This window comes from Clarias gariepinus, chromosome 26 (assembly GCF_024256425.1).
Source record: "Clarias gariepinus isolate MV-2021 ecotype Netherlands chromosome 26, CGAR_prim_01v2, whole genome shotgun sequence".
Classification (NCBI taxonomy): Eukaryota; Metazoa; Chordata; class Actinopteri; order Siluriformes; family Clariidae; genus Clarias; species Clarias gariepinus.
Window position 1 is genome coordinate 10,413,910 of NC_071125.1, and position 20,994 is coordinate 10,434,903.

At 36.4% G+C, this 20,994-nt stretch overlaps 1 protein-coding gene across 1 annotated transcript in view; it reads left to right on the forward strand.

Annotated features, from left to right (window-relative positions):
• LOC128514032 (intermembrane lipid transfer protein VPS13B-like) overlaps window positions 1–20,994 on the forward strand; it is a 107,892-nt gene that overhangs the window by 66,831 nt on the left and 20,067 nt on the right. Inside the window, exons 35-44 of the mRNA XM_053487671.1 lie at window positions 174–311; window positions 1,326–1,685; window positions 3,256–3,452; window positions 3,957–4,167; window positions 6,185–6,369; window positions 14,217–14,410; window positions 15,002–15,183; window positions 18,259–18,620; window positions 18,858–19,019; window positions 19,865–20,020. Of these exons, the coding sequence (XP_053343646.1) occupies window positions 174–311; window positions 1,326–1,685; window positions 3,256–3,452; window positions 3,957–4,167; window positions 6,185–6,369; window positions 14,217–14,410; window positions 15,002–15,183; window positions 18,259–18,620; window positions 18,858–19,019; window positions 19,865–20,020 (2,147 nt within the window). The remainder of the gene's footprint in view (window positions 1–173; window positions 312–1,325; window positions 1,686–3,255; window positions 3,453–3,956; window positions 4,168–6,184; window positions 6,370–14,216; window positions 14,411–15,001; window positions 15,184–18,258; window positions 18,621–18,857; window positions 19,020–19,864; window positions 20,021–20,994) is intronic.

Consider the following 20,994-nt stretch of genomic DNA (forward strand, 5'->3'; position numbering starts at 1 on the left):
AGCCTGTAAATGACCACTTACAGTACAAGAGTGCTGCATAATTGGTGGAAAACCATCTCTGGTTTCTAGCATTGGGCAAATTTACTGTTGGGTAATACTTTGGTTTGTAGTTTAGCTTTCTCTCTCATTTCATTTAATTACTTATGCATTTCTCTCTTTCCTATTATTCTTAGACACAGGAAAATCTCTACCAGAATCTCTGGACTATAGTGTTTTTTGGTTAGAGACAGTGCCAGGAGAGGTAGACAGCAGGACCGGAATTCCGCCACCTCTTCTTTCTCTCTGCGTCAGAGACTTTCTCAATGGGCCAGGTGGGGCTACACACACGCACGCACGCACACACACACGCTTGCACAGGTCTAAGTGAAAACATTTGCATGAAAGGGCAGTTGTCTTTTTTGACATCATCCATTAATGCCCAGGCAATCTTGTTTGAGGGAGTCATAGTACAGTACATTATCACTGAAGGTACAATAATTAAGTTGTTTTTTAATGCAAAAAAAACATACAAAAAAATACAGAGAATGTTTATATCTTTTTTATATCTTTATACCACCTTAAAGCAATAGATGAAGTGAATACAACAACAAATGGCATATGTCATATTGGTAATTATGTAAAAAGTAACCTGTCAGTTCATGCAGTTGATCATCAGTTTGAAGCTGAAAAAAAAAACCAGGCAAGAATAAGAATCTGACCAAATTTAACAAGAATAATTTTTTTATAATTAGATAATTGGGCCTTAGAATCTCCAGAATGGCATTTTATGTGGGGTGTTTTCAGTATTTAGGGTAGTACCTACCGAAAGTGGACGTACGGCACATCCCAGTGATCTTGTGAGTCCATGCTCCAATTGGTCAGAGCTATTTTGGAGGCACAAGTAGCACCTCCAAGATATCAAGAAGGTTACAATGTTATGGTCGTTTTGTATATTCCCATAATATTTGAAATCTAAATGTATTATGCCATCTAATATATTTACACAACACAGAACAGTCTCTTTTACTTATCTACCATAGCTTGTCGAACAGTATTTTAATTAAAAAAAAGTCTGGAAATCTGGGTAAAGAAAAAGGCGGACTGAAGAAGAACACATGTCTTACCTTAAAACACAGACTGCCTCCGGAAGATGCATAAAGACTGAGCTTTAGCTTTTTTTTCTCAATCATTTTCTTTATTCTGTTCTTTTCTGTTATTTTTACTTTCTTTGTGTAGTAATTCATTGGCTTTGATTTAGTAAACAACAACCTAAATTAATTAATGCTATAACTGCCAGGAACAAAAAACAACTACTACAAGTACTACTTGTACTTTTTTTTTTACAGCTGAGCTGAAGGTGGAGTTCTGTAGGCCACTGAAAATGAACCCAACACCAACTAAGCTGGAGCAGGTTAAGATGTGGAGGAAAATCTTCATAGAAGATGTTAATGTACTTGGCACTTCTTCCTCCTTTCCTGAAGCACCTCACAGCAGCAAACTGGGTGACAGCAATGCAGTCTCTCCTTTAGTCTCCAGCCATGTAGCAAACATCCTTCAGACTTTCGGCCCCTTTCACAAGGTCTCTCTTCAGACTGTGCAGATGGTATTCGTGATGGAGACGGAGCACCCTCTCCGACCTACTCTCACATTATCTGTCTCCAGTATGATGGCCATTCTGAGCACAAAGAGTGGACAGCAACCAGTTGGTCAGTGCATAACTTTTAAGCTATTTAATCTTACTGCTATATCTAATGCTATCTTTTTGTGTTTATTTTTCATTCATCATAAGTGTACAATAAAATCAAAAGACTTCGCCTTGCAATTCCGATATTTCCACTGCAATCCAACCTGTCCTACTAAATGCTTTGGTTAAGCACAATATTTTATCAAATTATGTGGACTCTCTGAGACTTTTCTGATTATCTTAATTTGACTAGTCCATAATTAATAAATTCACAGCGGTTTCTGTGCTTTGAATTTCAACATGAATTCCTTTTTTGGGAATATTGCACACAGGTTAACTGTATTAAACTAATTATGTGAATTCTGATGGTAACTGTTTGTTCCTTAACTAATTTAGAGATTTCACAGGAGCAGGGGTAAATACTTATGGAGTCACACAAATTTATTTTTTTAAATACTCTTTTAAAGTTTGTTTAATCATCATCAACCTAAATACTACTTCATGTAGATTCCTGACATGTCATCTGAGTCAAATTCAGTTCCAGGTTAGGTTTAAGAGGGTGAATACAGTATTTATACAAGGCACTATATGCTTTACTTTGACCTATTCTTTAATGGGCATGAAGAGAATTGCTTATATAATTTTATAAATAATATATCATTGCTGTCACGCCATACAAAGACCATCGGAACATCAGTTACCCTTTATAACATGATACACAATTCATAGTTCAAACTAATGATTGGAGGAAAAAATATTTTCTATTCAGTTGTAAATTTTATATACAAAAAATATAGAAAAAGTTATTTTATATTAAGTTGTATATTTTATATTACAAAAATGCACATTGCAACATGACTGTTTAAGCCAGCACTAATTTCAACTTGTCCTTATTTGTTTAACAAAAATGCAAAAAAAATATATATATACATATCATACCACTTGCCATCAGCTCTTCATCGTGACCCATGTTGGCAGACCATCATAAAAGCAGAAGTTTTAACAGTTTACTTGTATGCAGCATGCATGTGCGTGTTAACACAATGCCAAAATATAAAGACCCAAACAATGGTCTTAGAGAAGCCTTTGTTGCTGCACATAATTCTGGAAAGGGTTATAAAATTATTTCCAAACAATTTGGAGTTCATCGTTGCACATTGAGAGAGATTATTCACAAGTGGAAAGCATTTAAGATATTTGCCAATCTTCCAAGGATTGGACGTCCCTGGACATTCACCCAAAGGTGAGGGAGCTGTGCAATGTTCAGAGAAATAAAAAAAAAGTGCATGTCAGCATAAGTCATCATGCATTTTTAAGAAGGTTGAGAGAAAGACATGAAGTAGATGTACTGTAACAAAATAAGCCTGTGGTGTACAAAAGTCTAACGAACGAAGTCCTTCCTAAATTATCTGTATATTTCTGCATTTTTTTTATAGGCTATTTCTTCTTAAAAGAAAAAAATTGCTTTAATTCCTTTTTTTGGTTCCGGTTTTCCTGGATTATATTGAGTTCAATTAATTTTTAACAATGCAGTGTTTTTAACAATGGCTATTATCATAGAAATATTCTTCTGTTTCTTTATCTCCGAGCAGATAGTGCAAAGGAGGTAAACATTTTATGGCAGTGTGAAGATGTGTTGATTCAGACGGGTCTGAAGGGCAGCCAAAGTGCATTTGTCGGGCCATTTTCCTGTGGTTTGGATCTGGAAGTGCTCTGGTGTAGACATTGTGGTAGCCCTGATCCTGGTGTACCAAGAATTTTACTGGAATTGAGAGGAGGATTACTACAGGTACACAAACTTCTTTTTGCATTAACCATTCATAGCATAACCTCAGTTACCGGAGTGCAAAAATAAGAATAAAAAGTAATCATTTTTAAATGTAGATACAGTTCCTAACCATAAATTTAATGTATGTGAACCACACTCTATTATGAAATTGCTATCTACAGTATATTGCAATCCCTTTAATAAGTGATCATAATGTTTATACTTTTGCCATTGTCCACTACTATAATGGATTTAAAATAATCAGTATGTACCTGAGGTGTAAAATTTCAGCTCTAATTTAGGGGATTAAACAAAAATATAGCATTTAGAAATATCTGTGTTTTTGTAACGTTTTTTTTTGCTACACATTGAAATGTGGTTTAATATATTACACTATATTACATATACTGTATATTTCAGTAAACATAGTTCATGAACTCCACATTCTTGTAGCAGTTCTCACCTTGTGTGCAGCGGTTAACACACTCTTTCTTTTCTCTCTGTCTTTCTTACCTTGCTTCTCAGGTATTTTGGGGTCAGGAGCACTACAATTGTCTTACTCTGATTCAAGAGTACCTGCAGAGCTACATGAAAGAGGTGGACAGTCAAGAGGAGAAAGACAAAGAAATTCCCCTTACCTCTCATCCATCAACCTCTCTTACCTCACGCTCTCAACACACTGAACATTCTTCAGACGATCTGCGTACTGGTGTATTTCGATACATTCAGGGTTCAGGTATGCTTATCTGTGGCCAGAGTATGTAAGGAGTAGTGTCGAATTTATACTAATCTTTTTGTCTGTCCGTAAGCAGTTTTAGGAACCAATTTGATCAGAGGAGCACTATTAACATCAACCAATGCTCTGTAAAGCATTATACATGTAGTCCCCGACTCACGAAGATTTGAGGACTGAATTTCCGCAGATATGAATGGGGCCTCTGAGTGGTGCAGTGGTAAAGTGCTCGGTCTATCATCCGGAGATTGCGAGTTCGATTCCCGGGTGATGCTGTAACCTCTCGCAGCTGGAGGCCCAGAGAGAGCTGATTAGCCGAGCTCTCTCAGAGGGTAGGGATGAGATGTACAGTGGAACCTTGGATTACAAGCATAATTAGTTCTGGAAGTATTTCAAAACACTCAAAGTAAGCGGAAGTATTTCAAAACACTTGTAAACCAAATACAATTTTCCCTTAAAAAAAAGAAACTCAAACTATTCGTTCCACAGCCTCAAAAAATAAATACATACAAATAGTTAACAAAAAATATAAACTAAAAATAAAACAAATAAAACTGCACTTTTACTTAAAAAAAAAAGTTAAAATAAATCCAGACAGATAAGTGTTTCCGTTTGTGCGTGCAGACCCTTTGTGTGCGTGTGCCTTTGCGTGCGCGTGCGTGTGCGTGTGTGTGTGTGTGTGAAGCTAAAGTAAGGAGTCCCTCCCCTCGATTGAGCGACAAACTAACTGAATCATTGCTGTAAAGTAAAAATAAAACAAATTAACCTGCACTTAAGAAAGAATTGCGACAGAGCAGTGTTTCTATGTAGAGCAGAGAGAAAGAGTGTGTGTGTGTGTGTGTGTGTGTGTGTGTGTGTGTGTGTCTGTGAAGGCGAAAGTAGGAGGGGTTTCTGTGTGTGTGTGTGGGGGGGGCTAGTAGGGGGTCACGGTATCTAATGACACATGCGCGCACACAGACACAAAGAGCAGGCTATGCCTTGAGCAGAGAGAGAAAATGGATTTTTAACCTCTCTAATGAGTCTTGCTTTTGCTTTACATGCGCTCTGTACACACATGCATACAGACACAAAATATAATATGTTTTACGCACACACATGTGGTCACAGTGTTATAGGAAACACTACACGCCTGCATGGATGTTAATTATATCAGTAAGAGACAAGCACTAAGACCCAGCAGGGGAGACGATTACCCACAATACCGCAGCGCAAGAGAGAGAAAAACCGTTGGCTCAGTTGTAATCACGTGACGTCCGGCGTCAAAACAAGAAGCGCATGCGTGCTCAATGATACTTGATACTCGTAAACCAAGATTTGTTCGTTTTCCAAGTCAAAATTTATTAAAAATCTTTGCCCGTCCTTTGGAACACATTTGCAAACCGCGTTATTCGCAGTCCGAGGTTTTACTGTACTTAGTGCTCCCACATTAATCACAGCTCTACAGCCAATCAGGGCCGTCTGTGAGCTCACGCAAGCAGAAGGAGCAGATTATGTCCTCCGAGTGTGTACACCGCCCCAACACTGGTTCGGAGGAAAACACATGATAGTCTTCGGCCCTCCCGACTGAGTAGCAGTGGTAGCCTTTACGTGGGAGCCCCCTAGTGAGGGGGAGAAATTGGACACAACTAAATTGGGGGGGAAATCAGGGGGGGAGTAAAAGATATGAATGGACGAATATTTCCATAGTATAAGCGACAACATGTCGCAGTGTCGCAACAACACTGTTACATTTAATGTATAAGATTACGATTATGGTTTTGGCCACATTCCATCTTGGCAGTGTGTGGAAAAGGGACAGAGATTTAGTCAAGATGATTAGTATGCTTTACATTGTATTTTTGTGTCAAAGGGCTTATTCACTTTGTCATATTTAAAAACAAATCCGACTTACAAACATGCTCCCGGAACAGAACTTGTTTGTAAGTCGGGAGAATACAACTACTTCAATTATTGTCTAACTCTAGATGTAAGCAAATGAATTTTCATTTTAATAGACACTGATGTCTCCTGGTGTCCATAGATTCTCACAAGCTGCCAGGGGTGCATGAGGTTATGTTTCATAATGAGACAGAAGACAGTCCCGGTGTAATGATGTGGAGATATCCCGAACCTAGAATTATCACCTTTGTGCGCATCACGCCTGTGCCGTTTAACACAACTGAAGACCCAGAAATCAGTACTGCTGACCTAGGGGATGTGCTACAGGTAAGAACTTTTGCATCAGATGCTCGAAGTTATGTGTTCTCCTTAAAAGATGCAAGTGATGAACATTGTCAGGGCTCCAGATGGTGCCTAATTCTTTTATTTTGTGACTAGTTTTATCCAGAGAGTGACTGGGGGCCAATGTCCCCCATGAAAAGATGCAGCATTGATTAATCCTGTTCCTCTACTGCTGTGTCTGCCTGCCTGTCATAAGAGTACAGGAGCCTGCGTGATAGTACAGCAGGGCTTGTTAAATAACGAGAGCGCTTGCAAACATAAGACAGTTCTTCAGATCGTTCATCCGTCATGTGCTTATACAGTTGAACATTGTACTTGAATATTGTGCAAAAGTTCATTTATTTCAGTAATGCAACTTAAAAGGTGAAACTAATATATGAGACTCATTATTGCAAAACAAGCTGTGATTCGTTATAATTGAGATGATCATGGCTTATAGCTCATAAACTGTACATAAAACATTTCAGTCCTCTGAGAAGTAAAAGTATGCATATGTACTCAGTACTTGGTTTGGGCCCTTTTTGCAGCAATTATTGCCTCACTGCAGCGTGGCATGGAAGCTATCAGTCTGTTGCACTGCTGAGGTGTTATGGGAGACCAGGGTGCTTCAATAGCGGCTTTCAGCTCTTCTGCATTGTTCGGTCTCTTGTCTCTCATCTTTTACTTGGCAATGCCCCATAGAGTCTCTATGGGGTTCAGGTCAGGCGAGTTTGCTGACCATTTAAGCACAGTAATCCAACGGTCATTGAACCAGGTTTTGGTGCTTTTGGCAGTGTGGGCATGTGCCAAGTCCTGCTGAAAAATGAAGTGAGCATCCCCATAAAGCTTGTCTGCGGAAGGAAGCATAAAGTGCTTCAAAATCTCCTGGTAGACGGCTGTGTTGACCCTGGACTTAATGAAGCATAGTGGACCAAAACCAGCAGATGACATGGCTCCCCAAATCAACACAGACTGTGGAAACATCACACTGGACTTCAAGCATCTTGCAGTGTGTGCCTCTCCATTCTTCCTCCAGACTCTAGGTCCTTTGTTTCCAAATGAGATGCAAAAGTTGCTCTCATCAGAAAAGAGGACTTAGAACCACTGAGCAACAGACCAGTCCTTTTTTTCCTTAGCCCAGGTACAGATGGTACCAGCGGTATTCTAGTTTTACCGCCACGCCTCACGGTGGCGACATTTGGGTTTGTGTGTTTGCTGGCTTTTACCGCTGAGTGTTGCTATAAAACTATAGACTGACGCCTCGGGCATCAGTTTATTTTCTCAAGTATTAATAAGCCGCAGCTCCTTTAGAGCTGCATGTAGTAGTGGATGAAAACATTGTAGTTAAACAAATTCATAATCACGGAACTAAAATTACAGTACAAATGTAGAATTCTAATTAAATAAAATTTTATTATGATCTAATTTAAGCAAAGTAAACTATAACACAGTGAGCCTTTAGGTTTTATCATATGTAATTAGAAAATATACGCATGTAGGTTTTTTGTCATCTTATATTTTGTGCTCTTTAATTTTGTAGTAGATTTATTAATTAAAATAAACGAAACTAAGTTACCATAAAAACTCTAACATTGTCAGGACGTGCTACTGCGTCAGCAGATGTCGATGTGTTTTTGCGTTATTCTAAGAATAAAATGCAGTAGGCTGTTCTGATCATCATAATGTTCTTTAATAAATAAGGAAAACGTTTTAACAAATTACATCCTAGCACTCCCACTCCACCGCTGGCAAAACCTTATAAAATACAAGTGAAACATTAAACGAATGTACAATCACAGTACTAAAATTACAGTACAAATTTAAAATTAAATATAGGTGTTTCTTATTTCCATCAAATTTAAGCAAAGTAAAAGTTAACACAGTGAGCCTTTATATTTTATCGTGTATAACACTCGCGTAGCCAGAAAACTCTGGGTGTGCATCAGAAAAAGTGGGTGAGCCACAGGTGTTGTCAGATTAATGGGCAAAAACGATATAACAAAACTACAGGGTGGGCCATTTATATGGATAAACCTTAATAAAATGGGAATGGTTGGTGATATTAACTTCCTGTTTGTGGCACATTAGTATATGTGAGGGGGAAAACTTTTCAAGATGGGAGGTGACCATGGTGGCCATTTCGAAGTCAGCCATTTTGGATCCAACTTTAGTTTTTTCAATAGGAAGAGGGTCATGTGACACATCAAAATTATTGGGAATTTCACAAGAAAAACAATAGTGTGCTTGGTTTTAACGTAACTTTATTTTTTCATGAGTTATTTACAAGTTTCTGACCACTTATAAAGCAGTTATTAGCAGTTAATTTAATTAATTAATTAATAATTATTCAATGTTGGACATAAACAGCAAAAAGCACAATAAGTATAATTTTTTTTATTATTAATTTCATGTTCTTTTGCTGTTTGGGCTCAGCGTTGAATGATTATTTGAAACTGAAGCGCTTTGTAATTCATGCCACGAGTCATTTTATCATACAAAGATTATTACGTTGTTCTCGGTAACAATGTCATATTTTAGAATGTAGAATCCAGAAGATTTTAAATTTACACAAATTTAAGAAGAGGCCTGAAGCAAGATCCAAGATTCTCCACTTTGCTGAAACCATGTAAAGTGGGGAGGGGTGCATTTTAGTTTCTCCGAGTGTATAAGTGAGAACAGACGATTTACACCTGGCAGGGTGAATGATTTGCACCTAAATGTGTCTGATGTTGCAAAGCACACACGGTAACACTGAAAGAACAACAACCTAAAGTAAACAGTAATAAGAGGCCCTGATTATACTGCATAAATATTATTTAGTAAAACAAAATTCCTACGCGCTCTCGAAAACTTTATGCGTGCGGTTGAGCGCTGATTAGACTATGTAGGAAATTAAAGAGGGGATTATAATGCCGGAACAAACTTTTTAAAAATATTATTGATTAAATGTGTGCTGAAAAAAACAGTTGTCATCAAAAATATAACAGATGAGGACTCTTGTTCATCAATCTAATATACAGTATGCTGGAGAAACTCCCAGATGGGAAGACACTGCTTTCTGTAGTTAAGATCACAAAAATAATTAAATTAAATAAACATCAACAACTTCCACCAAAGAGTCTGGAATACAGAGTACAGGATGCGTCACACATACGCCTTATACTATAACCATATTATACCAAAAAAGAAGTGTATTCTTTAGTTATTCTGATGTTCTATTTTAAAAGTCTGTTTTCCCAGTTATTTTTATATTAAAATTTTGATGTCTTTAAATGTAACTTTTTTTATAATAACAATAAACCGATACAAATAGAACTTATATAACAGTTCATTCTTTCTACAAATAAAATCGTTAGCTAGTGAACTTATTTAGCTAGTCTAAATAATAAAAATGTTTTTACGAACATGTGCTTGTTTGGCCAGTCAGTTTCCTTGCTGTTTTCCCAGATGCATTCATAATCTTTACACCCCACCCCCGTTAAAATGGCATTTCCAGATAAAGGTCCACTACACAGCAAAAACATGTTAGTATATTATGACTAAAATAAAGCGGCTCAGATCGGCGTGTGTTTCACACAGCTCCGCAAAGACAGCGCTTATTTAACACGTATAAATTTGTGTTTGCTGTATTTCTGGGAAAGAGAAATCTCTTATAAATTTCTCATATCGGCGCCGCGGGTTCACGCGAACATTTTACATTCACTAAAAGGCTTATTTATAACCACATTTCAGCCATTCACACACATGCATTATGATATGTTGTTGTTCGTACACACTTTCACTTTTCATCTCCCCTTCGATCAAAATGCTCCTGATATGAGCCAACACGAGCAGCTTTATTTTAGTCATAATATTTATCTGTCATAAAGAGAGGCGACATATACTTGCTGATTAAACACTGCATTTTTTTAAAAGTGAATGCGAGAAGTGAAAGTGCGCGATGTGAGCAACTTAATTATTTAAATAATTATTTAATGTTGGACATAAACAGCAAAAAGCACCATAAGTATTATTTTTTTGATTATTCATTTCATGTTCTTTTGCTGTTTGGGCTCAGCGTTAAATGATTATTTGAAACTGAAGCGCTTTGTGTGGATTTATGCCACAAATTATTTTATCATACAAAGATTATTACGTTGTGCTCGGACCAATAAGCTTCTGCAGATTCCAAAATTGACATTCTTATCTCTAAAAAATAAAAATGTTTTTACAAGCCCTTGAGCTGTTGTTTGTTCTGTTATCTTTAATAATAACAATAGACAGGTAGAAACAGAGTCTGTCTAAACAAAATTAAATGCAGCCGTTTTGCAAATGTCCCTTTGCGCCACCTGGCGGTCATTTCACAAATTACTTTGATTCGCAACTGATTTATTTTGGCTGTTGCTGTTTGGCCGCGACAGTGCGTGGCAGTCATAGACATTCCGCTTGAGTAACCACTGTAAGACGCTTCTGTCATTGTTTGTTGTTCAGGAGCGGCTTGTCAAGAGGAATACAGCCTCAGTCCACTTCTTGTGAAAGTCCCCAACACTTTTGAATGGCCTTTTCCTGACAATCCTCTCCAGGCTGTGGTCATCCCTGCTGCTTGTGCACCTTTTTCTTCCACACTTTTCCCTTCCACATAACTTTCTATAATTGTTCTTTGATACAGCACGTTGGGAACATCCACTTTCTTTTGCCCTTTTTTTTTTTTTACCTTTTGAGGCTTTCCCTCCTTATGGAGGATGTTATTGATGGTTTTCTGCAGAACTGTCAGCTCAGCAATCTTTCCCATGATTGTGCTTTCTACTGAACCAGACTGAGAGACCATTTAAAGGCTCAGGAACCCTTTGCATGTGTTATGGCCTAATTAGCTAATTAGAGTGGGACACTTTGAGTGCAGAATATTGAACCTTTTCACAATATTTTTATTTTCTGAGATTGAGGATTTGGGGTTTTCATGAGCTGTATGCCATAATCATCTCAATTATGACAGGCACGTCTTAAACTATCTTGCTTTGCATGTAATGAGTCTATCTCAAATGTTTAAGATGTTAGATGTTTAACAATGGCTCTTGTTATTAAATGGACCCCCTGCTTCATTATTATGTGCAGTCCTTTACTTTTGTGATCAGCCCACAGTGAATGTATGTGCATGTAAAGTATCTGCAGGTGGTAAAATGACTTGAAAAACAACAAAAAAGATCAAGTTAACACTTAATTTGGGAGTATTTTTTGATAAGTGGTGCATGTATTGTATTTGAATGATGTTAACAGTATCTTTTCTTTTTATTCTCAGTAGCTTAGCTTAGCTGGCTAGTTAGCTTGCCAAAGTTAGCTAATGTTACTCAAGGAACAGGCACAACTGACAAGAAAACTATATGGCCAAACAAAAAAAACCCTGACTTCAGTTACTGCCCATCCAAACCTTGGACTCCTCTACATCAAATGCTTTCGTTTCAAAGACTGAATCAACTAGTAAAAGTTCTCTGGTGTACAGTCACTCCAGCTAGACTCAGGCAATATTAAGTCATCATTTTAAAAGAATGTGTTTTTAGTTTTATTCTGGACCACCACAGACATTTTCTTCTGAACAAGAGGAATTTTCCTATTTGCTTATTTTAAATTAGCATGAATTAGGTGAATATGGAACTCTATGTGTGCAGGGAGAAATGTAGGATGCATGAGATTCGGTATGGGCCATGCTGGCACCACAACACAATTCCAAAAGGTTAAAATGTTCCATGTCAGACACAATTTCCTTTATGGGCCCAGCACAATTTACTGAAGGTTTCAACATGCTGACATTTTTATAAAAAGTTTCATTTCAAATGCATCTGTTGGGGTACAGAGACCAAATTTCAAACAAATATATCAAATAAATTCCAATATTTATGAATCTGACTGTAGTATCTTAAAATACATATCTGCCTTTGGCTTGCTAATGAAATGACTGAAATACATCCCTACTACCAAAGCAGACAAAAAATAATAATTTAAAAATACAATCTGACCAAAACTATTTGGCCTCATTTTGAATTCGAGGGGCCTAAAAATACTTAATTTAAATAGTCTAAAATTTCGTTCCATATGCTTTTTTTGTTGCAAACACGTTTGGTTGTTAGTGCAGAATGTTCAAAAAGTGGTTTTTAAGTCACCTTATAAATAGGAGTCCCTGCAATGCCAGAGACTGTATGCATTCCTTTATCTGGATGACTGGCTGCTGCAAGGCTCTTTGACAGAATACAAAGTTGTCTCAGTTATTGACACAGTCATCTATTGCCAAAATTTGCCAAAAAAAAGAGCACTGTTTTGTCTGATGTTTTAATGCACCAATAATGGTGCATAAGAGACCACACATCTTCAAAATCAGGTTCTGGCCTAATGGAGCGGTTCCAGCATACTGGCACAGACATACTCTTGTAAATGCACTTGCCTCATTCATTTGCATGCAATTTTTATACCAGCAAGTAAAACATTTTCTCATCAGAATGAACAGATTTGAAGGTTCTTCATTAGTAATAAGTATATATGTACATACTTAATAAAAAAAAAGTACAGGTATCATGTCCTAAAGGTTAGTGTGTGCTATTGTGTGCTATTGTGTGCTATTGTGTGCTATTGTGTGCTATTGTGTGCTATTGTGTGTGCTATTGTGTGTGCTATTGTGTGTGCTATTGTGTGTGCTATTGTGTGTGTGTGTATGTGTGTGTATGTGTGTGTATGTGTGTGTATGTGTGTGTATGTGTGTGTAAGAGAGAGAGAGAGAGAGAGAGAGAGACACACCGAACATTTCGACATTGACTTCCGTCTAGACTTTTTCAATTTTTGGCCGAGTGGTAAAGTCTTCTCTAGCAAAGACGTTTAGTATGATCTATACAAAGACTAAAAGAATTACCATGTCGACGCTTGCAATAATATAATTTGTTTAGTGCTTAAAAAAACATTAACATTCTGAAATAAACTATTATGTTTCTTCCAGAGGCTTATGGTATTGTGCTCTACTGTGTGGTAGTAACACTATTGGTCGCTAGGGGTGCAAAGGAGTTCAAAATCTTGACATAAAATCCTCATGATTTTACATGTTGATGTCAACACGTATTGAAGCCACCCAAATTAAGTTTGGACTTGCTTAAGTGGTATTTTTGTAAAAAAAAAAAAAAAAAAAAAAAAATATATATATATATATATATATATATATATATATATATATATATATATATATATGATTAATTAATAATAAATATTTAAATATTTAGTCTTTTTTAGTTAACTAGAATATTGTGTTAAATTATTATATAAAAATAGTACCCATTTTATTATGCACTGATTCACTGCAATGTTTAACCATAATAGTGTGAAATACTGCCAGTCTTACTGCTGCCATATGGCATTAGATTTGTGCATCAATGTTGAGCAATAAACTCTGTTTTTCTGCTGAAAACAGTTAAAAATTTTCACTGTTCAAAACACTCTCCTACGCACAAAACTTATTTTTAATTGTTCAAACTTTATCATGCGCCCACTCTGAGTTGAGAAGCAACTTGTGCTAACAGTTTGTGGGGACACAAGCAACTAAATCCAACTTACACTAGTATCTATGAATATTTCACGAAATAACCTAAACAAAAAATAAAAATAAATACATAACCTGAAGAGATGAAAGGAGATGATATAAGTCCTTCATCTGCTTTGGAGGATAAATGATCTGTAGAACCTCAAGACAAAATACCTTATTAGTTTTAATTGGCAGCACAACATACGAAACGTGCTGTTGCTCTGCTTAGTATTATTAAACACCGCTGTAATATGGTCAGTATTCTTAACTTGTGTATGAGAATGTGCATTTAACTGTCTTAAACCATTTGTTTATACAGGTTCCGTGTAGTCTGGAGTTCTGGGACGAACTAAGAAGAGCCTTTGTGCCCTACAAAGAGTTCAGCTTGTCTGAAAGCAATGTGTGTGAGCTTAAAATGCCCTCACTAAGTTTCCACACTCATCAAAGTGACCTTGTACCTTCTGATCTCTGGAGAGTTGTTGTAAACAATACAGCAGACGGAGCGGATGATAGGTGTGTATTGAGAAATTGAAATCATTTACTTTGTAGGGTACATTAAGTGAACAAATGTTGTCTTGAATTTGAATGGGATCACAAAATAGTGTTTATACTTCCAACATAAAAAGAAACTTATTTTTCATTCAAAATACATTTATTTCTTTACCCTCAATTTTATGCTGGAAATGATTGAGTGGTGTCAGTAATCAATTAGTCCTCATCATTTTACTTTTAAAACACAATGGTGGACAAACTTTCTTGGAATTATCCTAACATCAAAATTTTACTTAATCTTAATTATGATAATATTAATTCCTGCCTCGTTAGTTGTTAATATGTGAACAATGAGGAGTAAAGAGAGAAAGCTTCTTAACACTCTCAAAACCTTATGGAATGAATGTTATGTTTTGACAGCTTTTGTATTACATTATCAATCGTTTCCAATATCAACAAATTTTAAATCCTACAGCTTCAAAATCACTTTGCTTGCACAACTGAGTGAGGAATTTTTTGCCAATAATATACATTATTATATCCTGTATATTGTTATATCCTGCTTTTACTACATTACTAGTTACATTACTATATATTTCTGTCTTTGTTTAGTTCAGAAAGTGAGTCGGGTTCCCAGTTGCCCTGTGATCAGCTGGTTTCTCCTACTGCGCTGGCAGCATGCATGCAGGTCGACTCGTGTTTTGCGCCATGGCTTGTGCCTTCACTAGGTGTGTCTCTGAAACTGGCGTACTTGGAGCTGCGGCTGTGCCATCATCTGGAACAACTTGGCACAGGTAACACCCAGACTTACCTGACACCCCCTCACTGACCACATGGTCTTAACAGATTAGGTTAAATATTGCCTTATTGCAAAGTATTGGTTTCTTTATTTTTCTGATTTATTTGACAATAATATTTTTTTCAGCTTTCTATTTACTTCATAAAGTTTTATATATATATATATATATATATATATATATATATATATATATATATATATATATATATATATAACATTCCAGTATTTATCAGGTGAAAATATATTCAATAATCTATTTACTATTTCTTATTATAAAATTATTACAAGTGCATTTAAAACTAGAATATAATGGAAAAGTTTTTTTTTTTTAATATGAACCATTACAGCTTAGAGCTCATGACAATTAACAACCCAGTACCTTAAAATATAATATTTCCCAAGAGCAATCTCCACTGCTGAGGTGTTGTGGAAAACCAGGTTGCTTTGATAGCAGACTTCAGCTGGTCTGTATTGTTGGGTTGGGCGTTTCTCATCATCTTGTCTTTAACACAATTCTGTGACACAAAAGATTGAATTTTGTAAAAATAGAAATAATTTTTCAAGAACTAAAAATATATACTCAAGAAATACTACTGAGGATATTTAAACTTTTACTTCATCTACTTCATGCTTATAGTGGAGACCAACTTATTTCACTGAAGAATTTTGAAGTAGTGCTCTTCAGATTTACTGCCTTTGTCAATATAATTGAGCAAGGAGGAAATTCAGATGTTTTAAATAAAAAAAAAAACTATTTAAATCCGTAGACAATCAAACACACATGTCTCAGTGACCTACTCTTCTGCTTAAAATGAAGATCAAATACTTGCATTGTAAAATTTAAAATTACTTTCTCTTCAAAATCATTGTATTCTGAGAAAAAATTCTGAGACAAACACACATGTATTTGTTTACTGTGACATACTTAATGTTCACAAAGAAGATAATAAAATTTTATGGTACAGTTTTTATGTAATTGCTCTGCAAAATAAGGAATTATTGCCTGGTGATAGCTGGTGCTAACTAAAAGAATCTAATCTGGCATGGTTAATAGGTTGCCAACACACTCAAACATCTTTTTTTTTAATTGTATCTTAAAAATTGAGCTAGAAGTTCCAGAAAACTCATGCATATTTGCTCTGTGCAAACTTTAGGGACAAAGCGCCAAAAGTGTCAAGGGTGCTATGGTTTCTGTTTTTGGATGTTTTTCCCCTTTTTGCCATTTTTGTCTTTTGGGCACTTAAGTTTGTTTGTTTATGGGAATACGCAATAAACATGCTTAGAGTGGCTTTGTCACGAGTCTCATGCAGCAAGCGTATCGCACATCATGTGACAAGAACCATCCAATAAGCTTCATCCTTTTTGTCCTGCTTGATAAGTTGGGACCATATTCAGTGTTTACTTCATGCATAAATAAAATAGAGGGATTTTTCCTTATTGTGCTCAAATAAATCTAGTAGCAGAACTACTGCAAGGAATTTTCAGTGCTTGTGATCCCTTTAAATTTTGCAACTTCCTTGTCATCATACAGTGTGCAGCTCATAGCTTAGCAACGGCAGACAGTACAGGAGCCCCAGCACCCAAGCACTTTGGAAAGAAGAAGATAGCACTGGTGTTTTTTTACATGATTTTAGATGCGACGTGTGAATGGCCCCTTATAATCTAGGGTTGCTTATTTGGCCAGGTCTAGGCTCAGCAACCATATATGGCAATAAAATAAAATGAAGTCAGCTAACTGTCAGAATTTACTGAACGACCAGGTTATCTCGTCGATGCATTTTTCTTTCCTGACGGCAATGGCATATGATTTATGAGCTTTGCCATGTTTTTTAGACAACTCCTCTTCGACTCTTGCTAAGAAAGTGGCTTTCTTGATAATGTCTTGGAGCTCACTTGCCATATTAGCTGCACGAGTTGTGTTATTAGGCATAACATTTGGGTTTACTTCTGCTTACTCGATTCACACTTGTACACAGTTTCTACTTAGATGTCTACACACACACATACTTTATTTAAAACAGAACAGAAACATAGATCTCATGGTTAGATTAAACATGTGAACACCCTACTTCTGCAGGAATTACAATGACTCCTTTATTTAAAGCAGTATCTGCTGCCCATGTAAATGTATAATTTGGTACATGTATTTTGCATTGTTGCCTACAATTCTCTCTCCTCACATCACTTCAACATTCAATGCTATTGAATAGTGTGCATTCAATAAATCATCATCGGGAACTTCTTTTCATTCAGTGCATTCAATGAATCATCATCAGGATGCGACAAATGTATAAGGATCTTTCCCTGTTGAAAATGCACCATATCTCACTCATATCCTGCTAAAAACAAGTGCTGGACCATGGAGTAATCTTTTTATAAATGCACACATTCTGAGAGAAGAGTTTTTTTTTTTTTTTTTTGTACATTTAAGGACATTTACATATGTAAACAGGATGTCATCCTTTTATGTTTTAGGCCTTTAATTGCCCATACCAAAAATTATTTTCTCACAGGATAAATTATAATTATACCTAAAGCCATGAACAAGATTAGATGGTTTACATGTTTTCTTAATGCATGAACCTTGAGAAATGCTTCACACGACAGAAGAGCAATAATGAAAAAAAAAAAGGTTGATCTTTTAGTTGCCATGGTGAGAATATTCCTGAATATGTGGTGACGTGTAATCTGGGAGTATATAAAAATACACACGCTTATAAAAACATGATTTTGTCATAGCACATCCAACCGCCTACATTAAAACCAGGGTAATGAACAAGCTGTTTTAATGTCTTAAATAGTCATACTGTAGCACATACAGACTGTTGATATATATTATATAAAATACTAAAAGTAAATGATAAAATTTGGATCAACTTTTCCATGTTGAGATTTTACAACGGAGTAGTGTGGAAAAGTTCAAATATATATCATGCAATGTGGGAGAGAGTTCAAAAGACATCTGGAGTCAAACATGGACGGTTGAAATCGACACAGCTGTGTCCTAGGTGCTTGCACTGTTTGCTGCTTGAAGCTATATTTCCTAATTTCATGTTTTTTGTCTTTTTAGTTCCATCCCAGTTGCTCCGTCCCTTTGTCCCAGACAGAAAGTTGCCATTTGTTCAAGAATATGCGGTGGTGTCTTTGCGTGAGCCGAAGGCATTTGTCAGAGAGTGGAGTGAGGATGCTCGACTCGGGCAGGAGCTGCACCTGCATTCCACACTGAACTGCCACTTGGTGGACTACAAGAACCTCACCCTCTTCCCTCTCCTTCAACCATTTAGCATACAGGGCCATGCCACTAAAAAATACACACACTCCCAGCAAACAGAGCAAATGCTCCATTTTAATGTCTTCTTGGAGCCTTTGTTGATTACAGTGGGGCAGCACATTATACATACATTGAACACAGCACGAAAAGCTTGGGAACAGGTGAGATACACATGCATTTGTTTTTTATTTAATTCACACTTTTACATGATTCCTACTTAAATGTCTTACACACACACAAATATATACTGTCAGTATGTGCACTATATGACCAAAACAAGATCTTCAGTGTAGAGCAAAAACATAAGAGTTGCTGCTTCAATTATGTATGATGATCCACACTGTGTTCTATTATTACTCATTAAAGTGTTTTTGTTCGTATCTGTGCTTAATATCCAGAACCTGAAACCAGAGGAAGAGGAGCTCATTTTCTGTCACTATGTAGTCTGTAATGACACACAGGAGACGCTGTGTTTTGGCCAAGTGGACACGGACGAAAGTGTGGTGCTGTCCAGTGGCCAAAGCCATCAGTATTGTTGGAGATCTCACAAAGCCCCTCAGGTAAGCAGGATTTGTTTCCTTTTCTTTTGCATGAAATCATACACCTACTTCTGGAACTATCTGTTCAAATTCATGCAGAATGCAATGTAAGCATCTGAGAACCTTCAGGAACAAGACTATGGCAATATTGACCCAGATGCCCTTTATTCCATTCATCTGCAAATTATTCTGCACTTAATAGGATTTAAAATAGGGCTTTGACGTTTTCCAGAGTATTGATTATTATCTCTGTTAAATAGATCTGTGCCTTGTGTTTCTATCATGCTGCATTTCTTCAACTTCAACTGTGTAGCAGAGAAAATCCCAATGATTTTTTTTTATATTTTGTTTCCAAAGAGACAGATTTTTTTGTAATTTTGAATTTAGTCCTAAGGAATAGTTCTCCAGAGGGATTCCTGAGGGATTTTTTTGCCTCTCATTTTCAGTCCAGTCCCTGTACCCGACCAGTTACAAATTATGATCAGGCCGGTGATTAGTATACTGGTGATACTGAATGCTGAGTGGTTGTGACAGATGAGAGGGGGAAATAAGGTTGCTACATGAACAGCAACTACAGCATTTAATTTTATTTAATATGCAGAATTGAGGGCCCAAGAGTAAAATACATTAGCATTACCTATTGTATCTTAAGAAGAGAGAGACTTAGTTCCAGCCAAAGAGAAACAGCATAATTGTGAAGTGGAAGGAAAATAAAAAATGGTTTTCAAAATCTTTTACAAATAAAAATCTGAGAGGTGTGGCATTCATTCGTATTCAACCCCCCTTTACTCTGATACTTCTAACTAAAATCCAGTAGAACAGTTCATTTTTTAAAGTGTGTGTGTGTGTGTGTGCTTTTTCTACAGCTGCTGCATGTCTGTATTGAGGGCTGGGGTAACTGGCGCTGGTCAGAGCCCTTCAGTATTGATAACATGGGGACAATGCTCAGATGCATCCATAAGAAGAATCAAATTGCCTCACTCATTATTAAAATTCAGCAGCTCAGCGGAGTGCAGAAGCAGGTATAAAATTGCATTTTTCCTTCTGTCTTTTTAAAAAAAAGCGAATCACTTAAACCTTTGCCGATGTTTTTTATTGGTTTGTCATTTATAATTAGCTCTAGTGATGGTAGTTGGTAACCATAATGATTGGTTTAACCACTAAGGTCAATGCTTCTTGCACTCAATTACTTCCTGAAAATGAATCTCATTATCATTCATTTCTACACCCGGCATCATATACGGACCTCAACTAGGATTAATTGCATTAGCATCTGTTACCAAATATATAATTTGTACAAACACAACTAGCCGTTGAAGCAAAAGTACATTGTCATTGTAGGACAACTATTATAAACTATTGTACACATACCGGATGCCTTGTGACAGATTTTGCATATCACACTTTCATATTTTTATTTGTTGGCCTCCCATTTTTCCCAGACCAAAGTATGCCCACATACATGAAAGACCTTTTTTTTTTACAGAAAAATTGTACAGCAGGTCACTTTGAGACACCAAAAATGGGCAGTTATTGACATTGTACACATTCATGTTCCTCTGACTTAATGGGTGTTACTGCTACGCAGTTGTGCATAAAAAAATGCAAAATGGCATGTTTTAGGTTAATAATTCAAATCGATTACCATTTGACTTGAAATGCAATAAAATTGGATGATTATCCCATTAATGATTAGGACTAATTGAAAGTAACTTTAAAAATGACTCATGATTTTAGTGTCTTAACTTGGACAGTTTTATAGATGTACATTTGTTATACAGTATTTAGGGTAATTTGAGCTAATGTCTTAACGCTATTAGATGTTATTACAGTATATACAGTACCAGTCTTGCAGTCTAGTGTAGCATTAACTGAGTGCAAAAGCATTTTAGCTGCTTGGTGGTCCAAAAAAGTAAGTTTTTGATAAACGTTTATGAAAATGGATAAAATCTGGAAATTACTGGTTTGTTTATTTAGCCAAGTAAGACTTATAGTA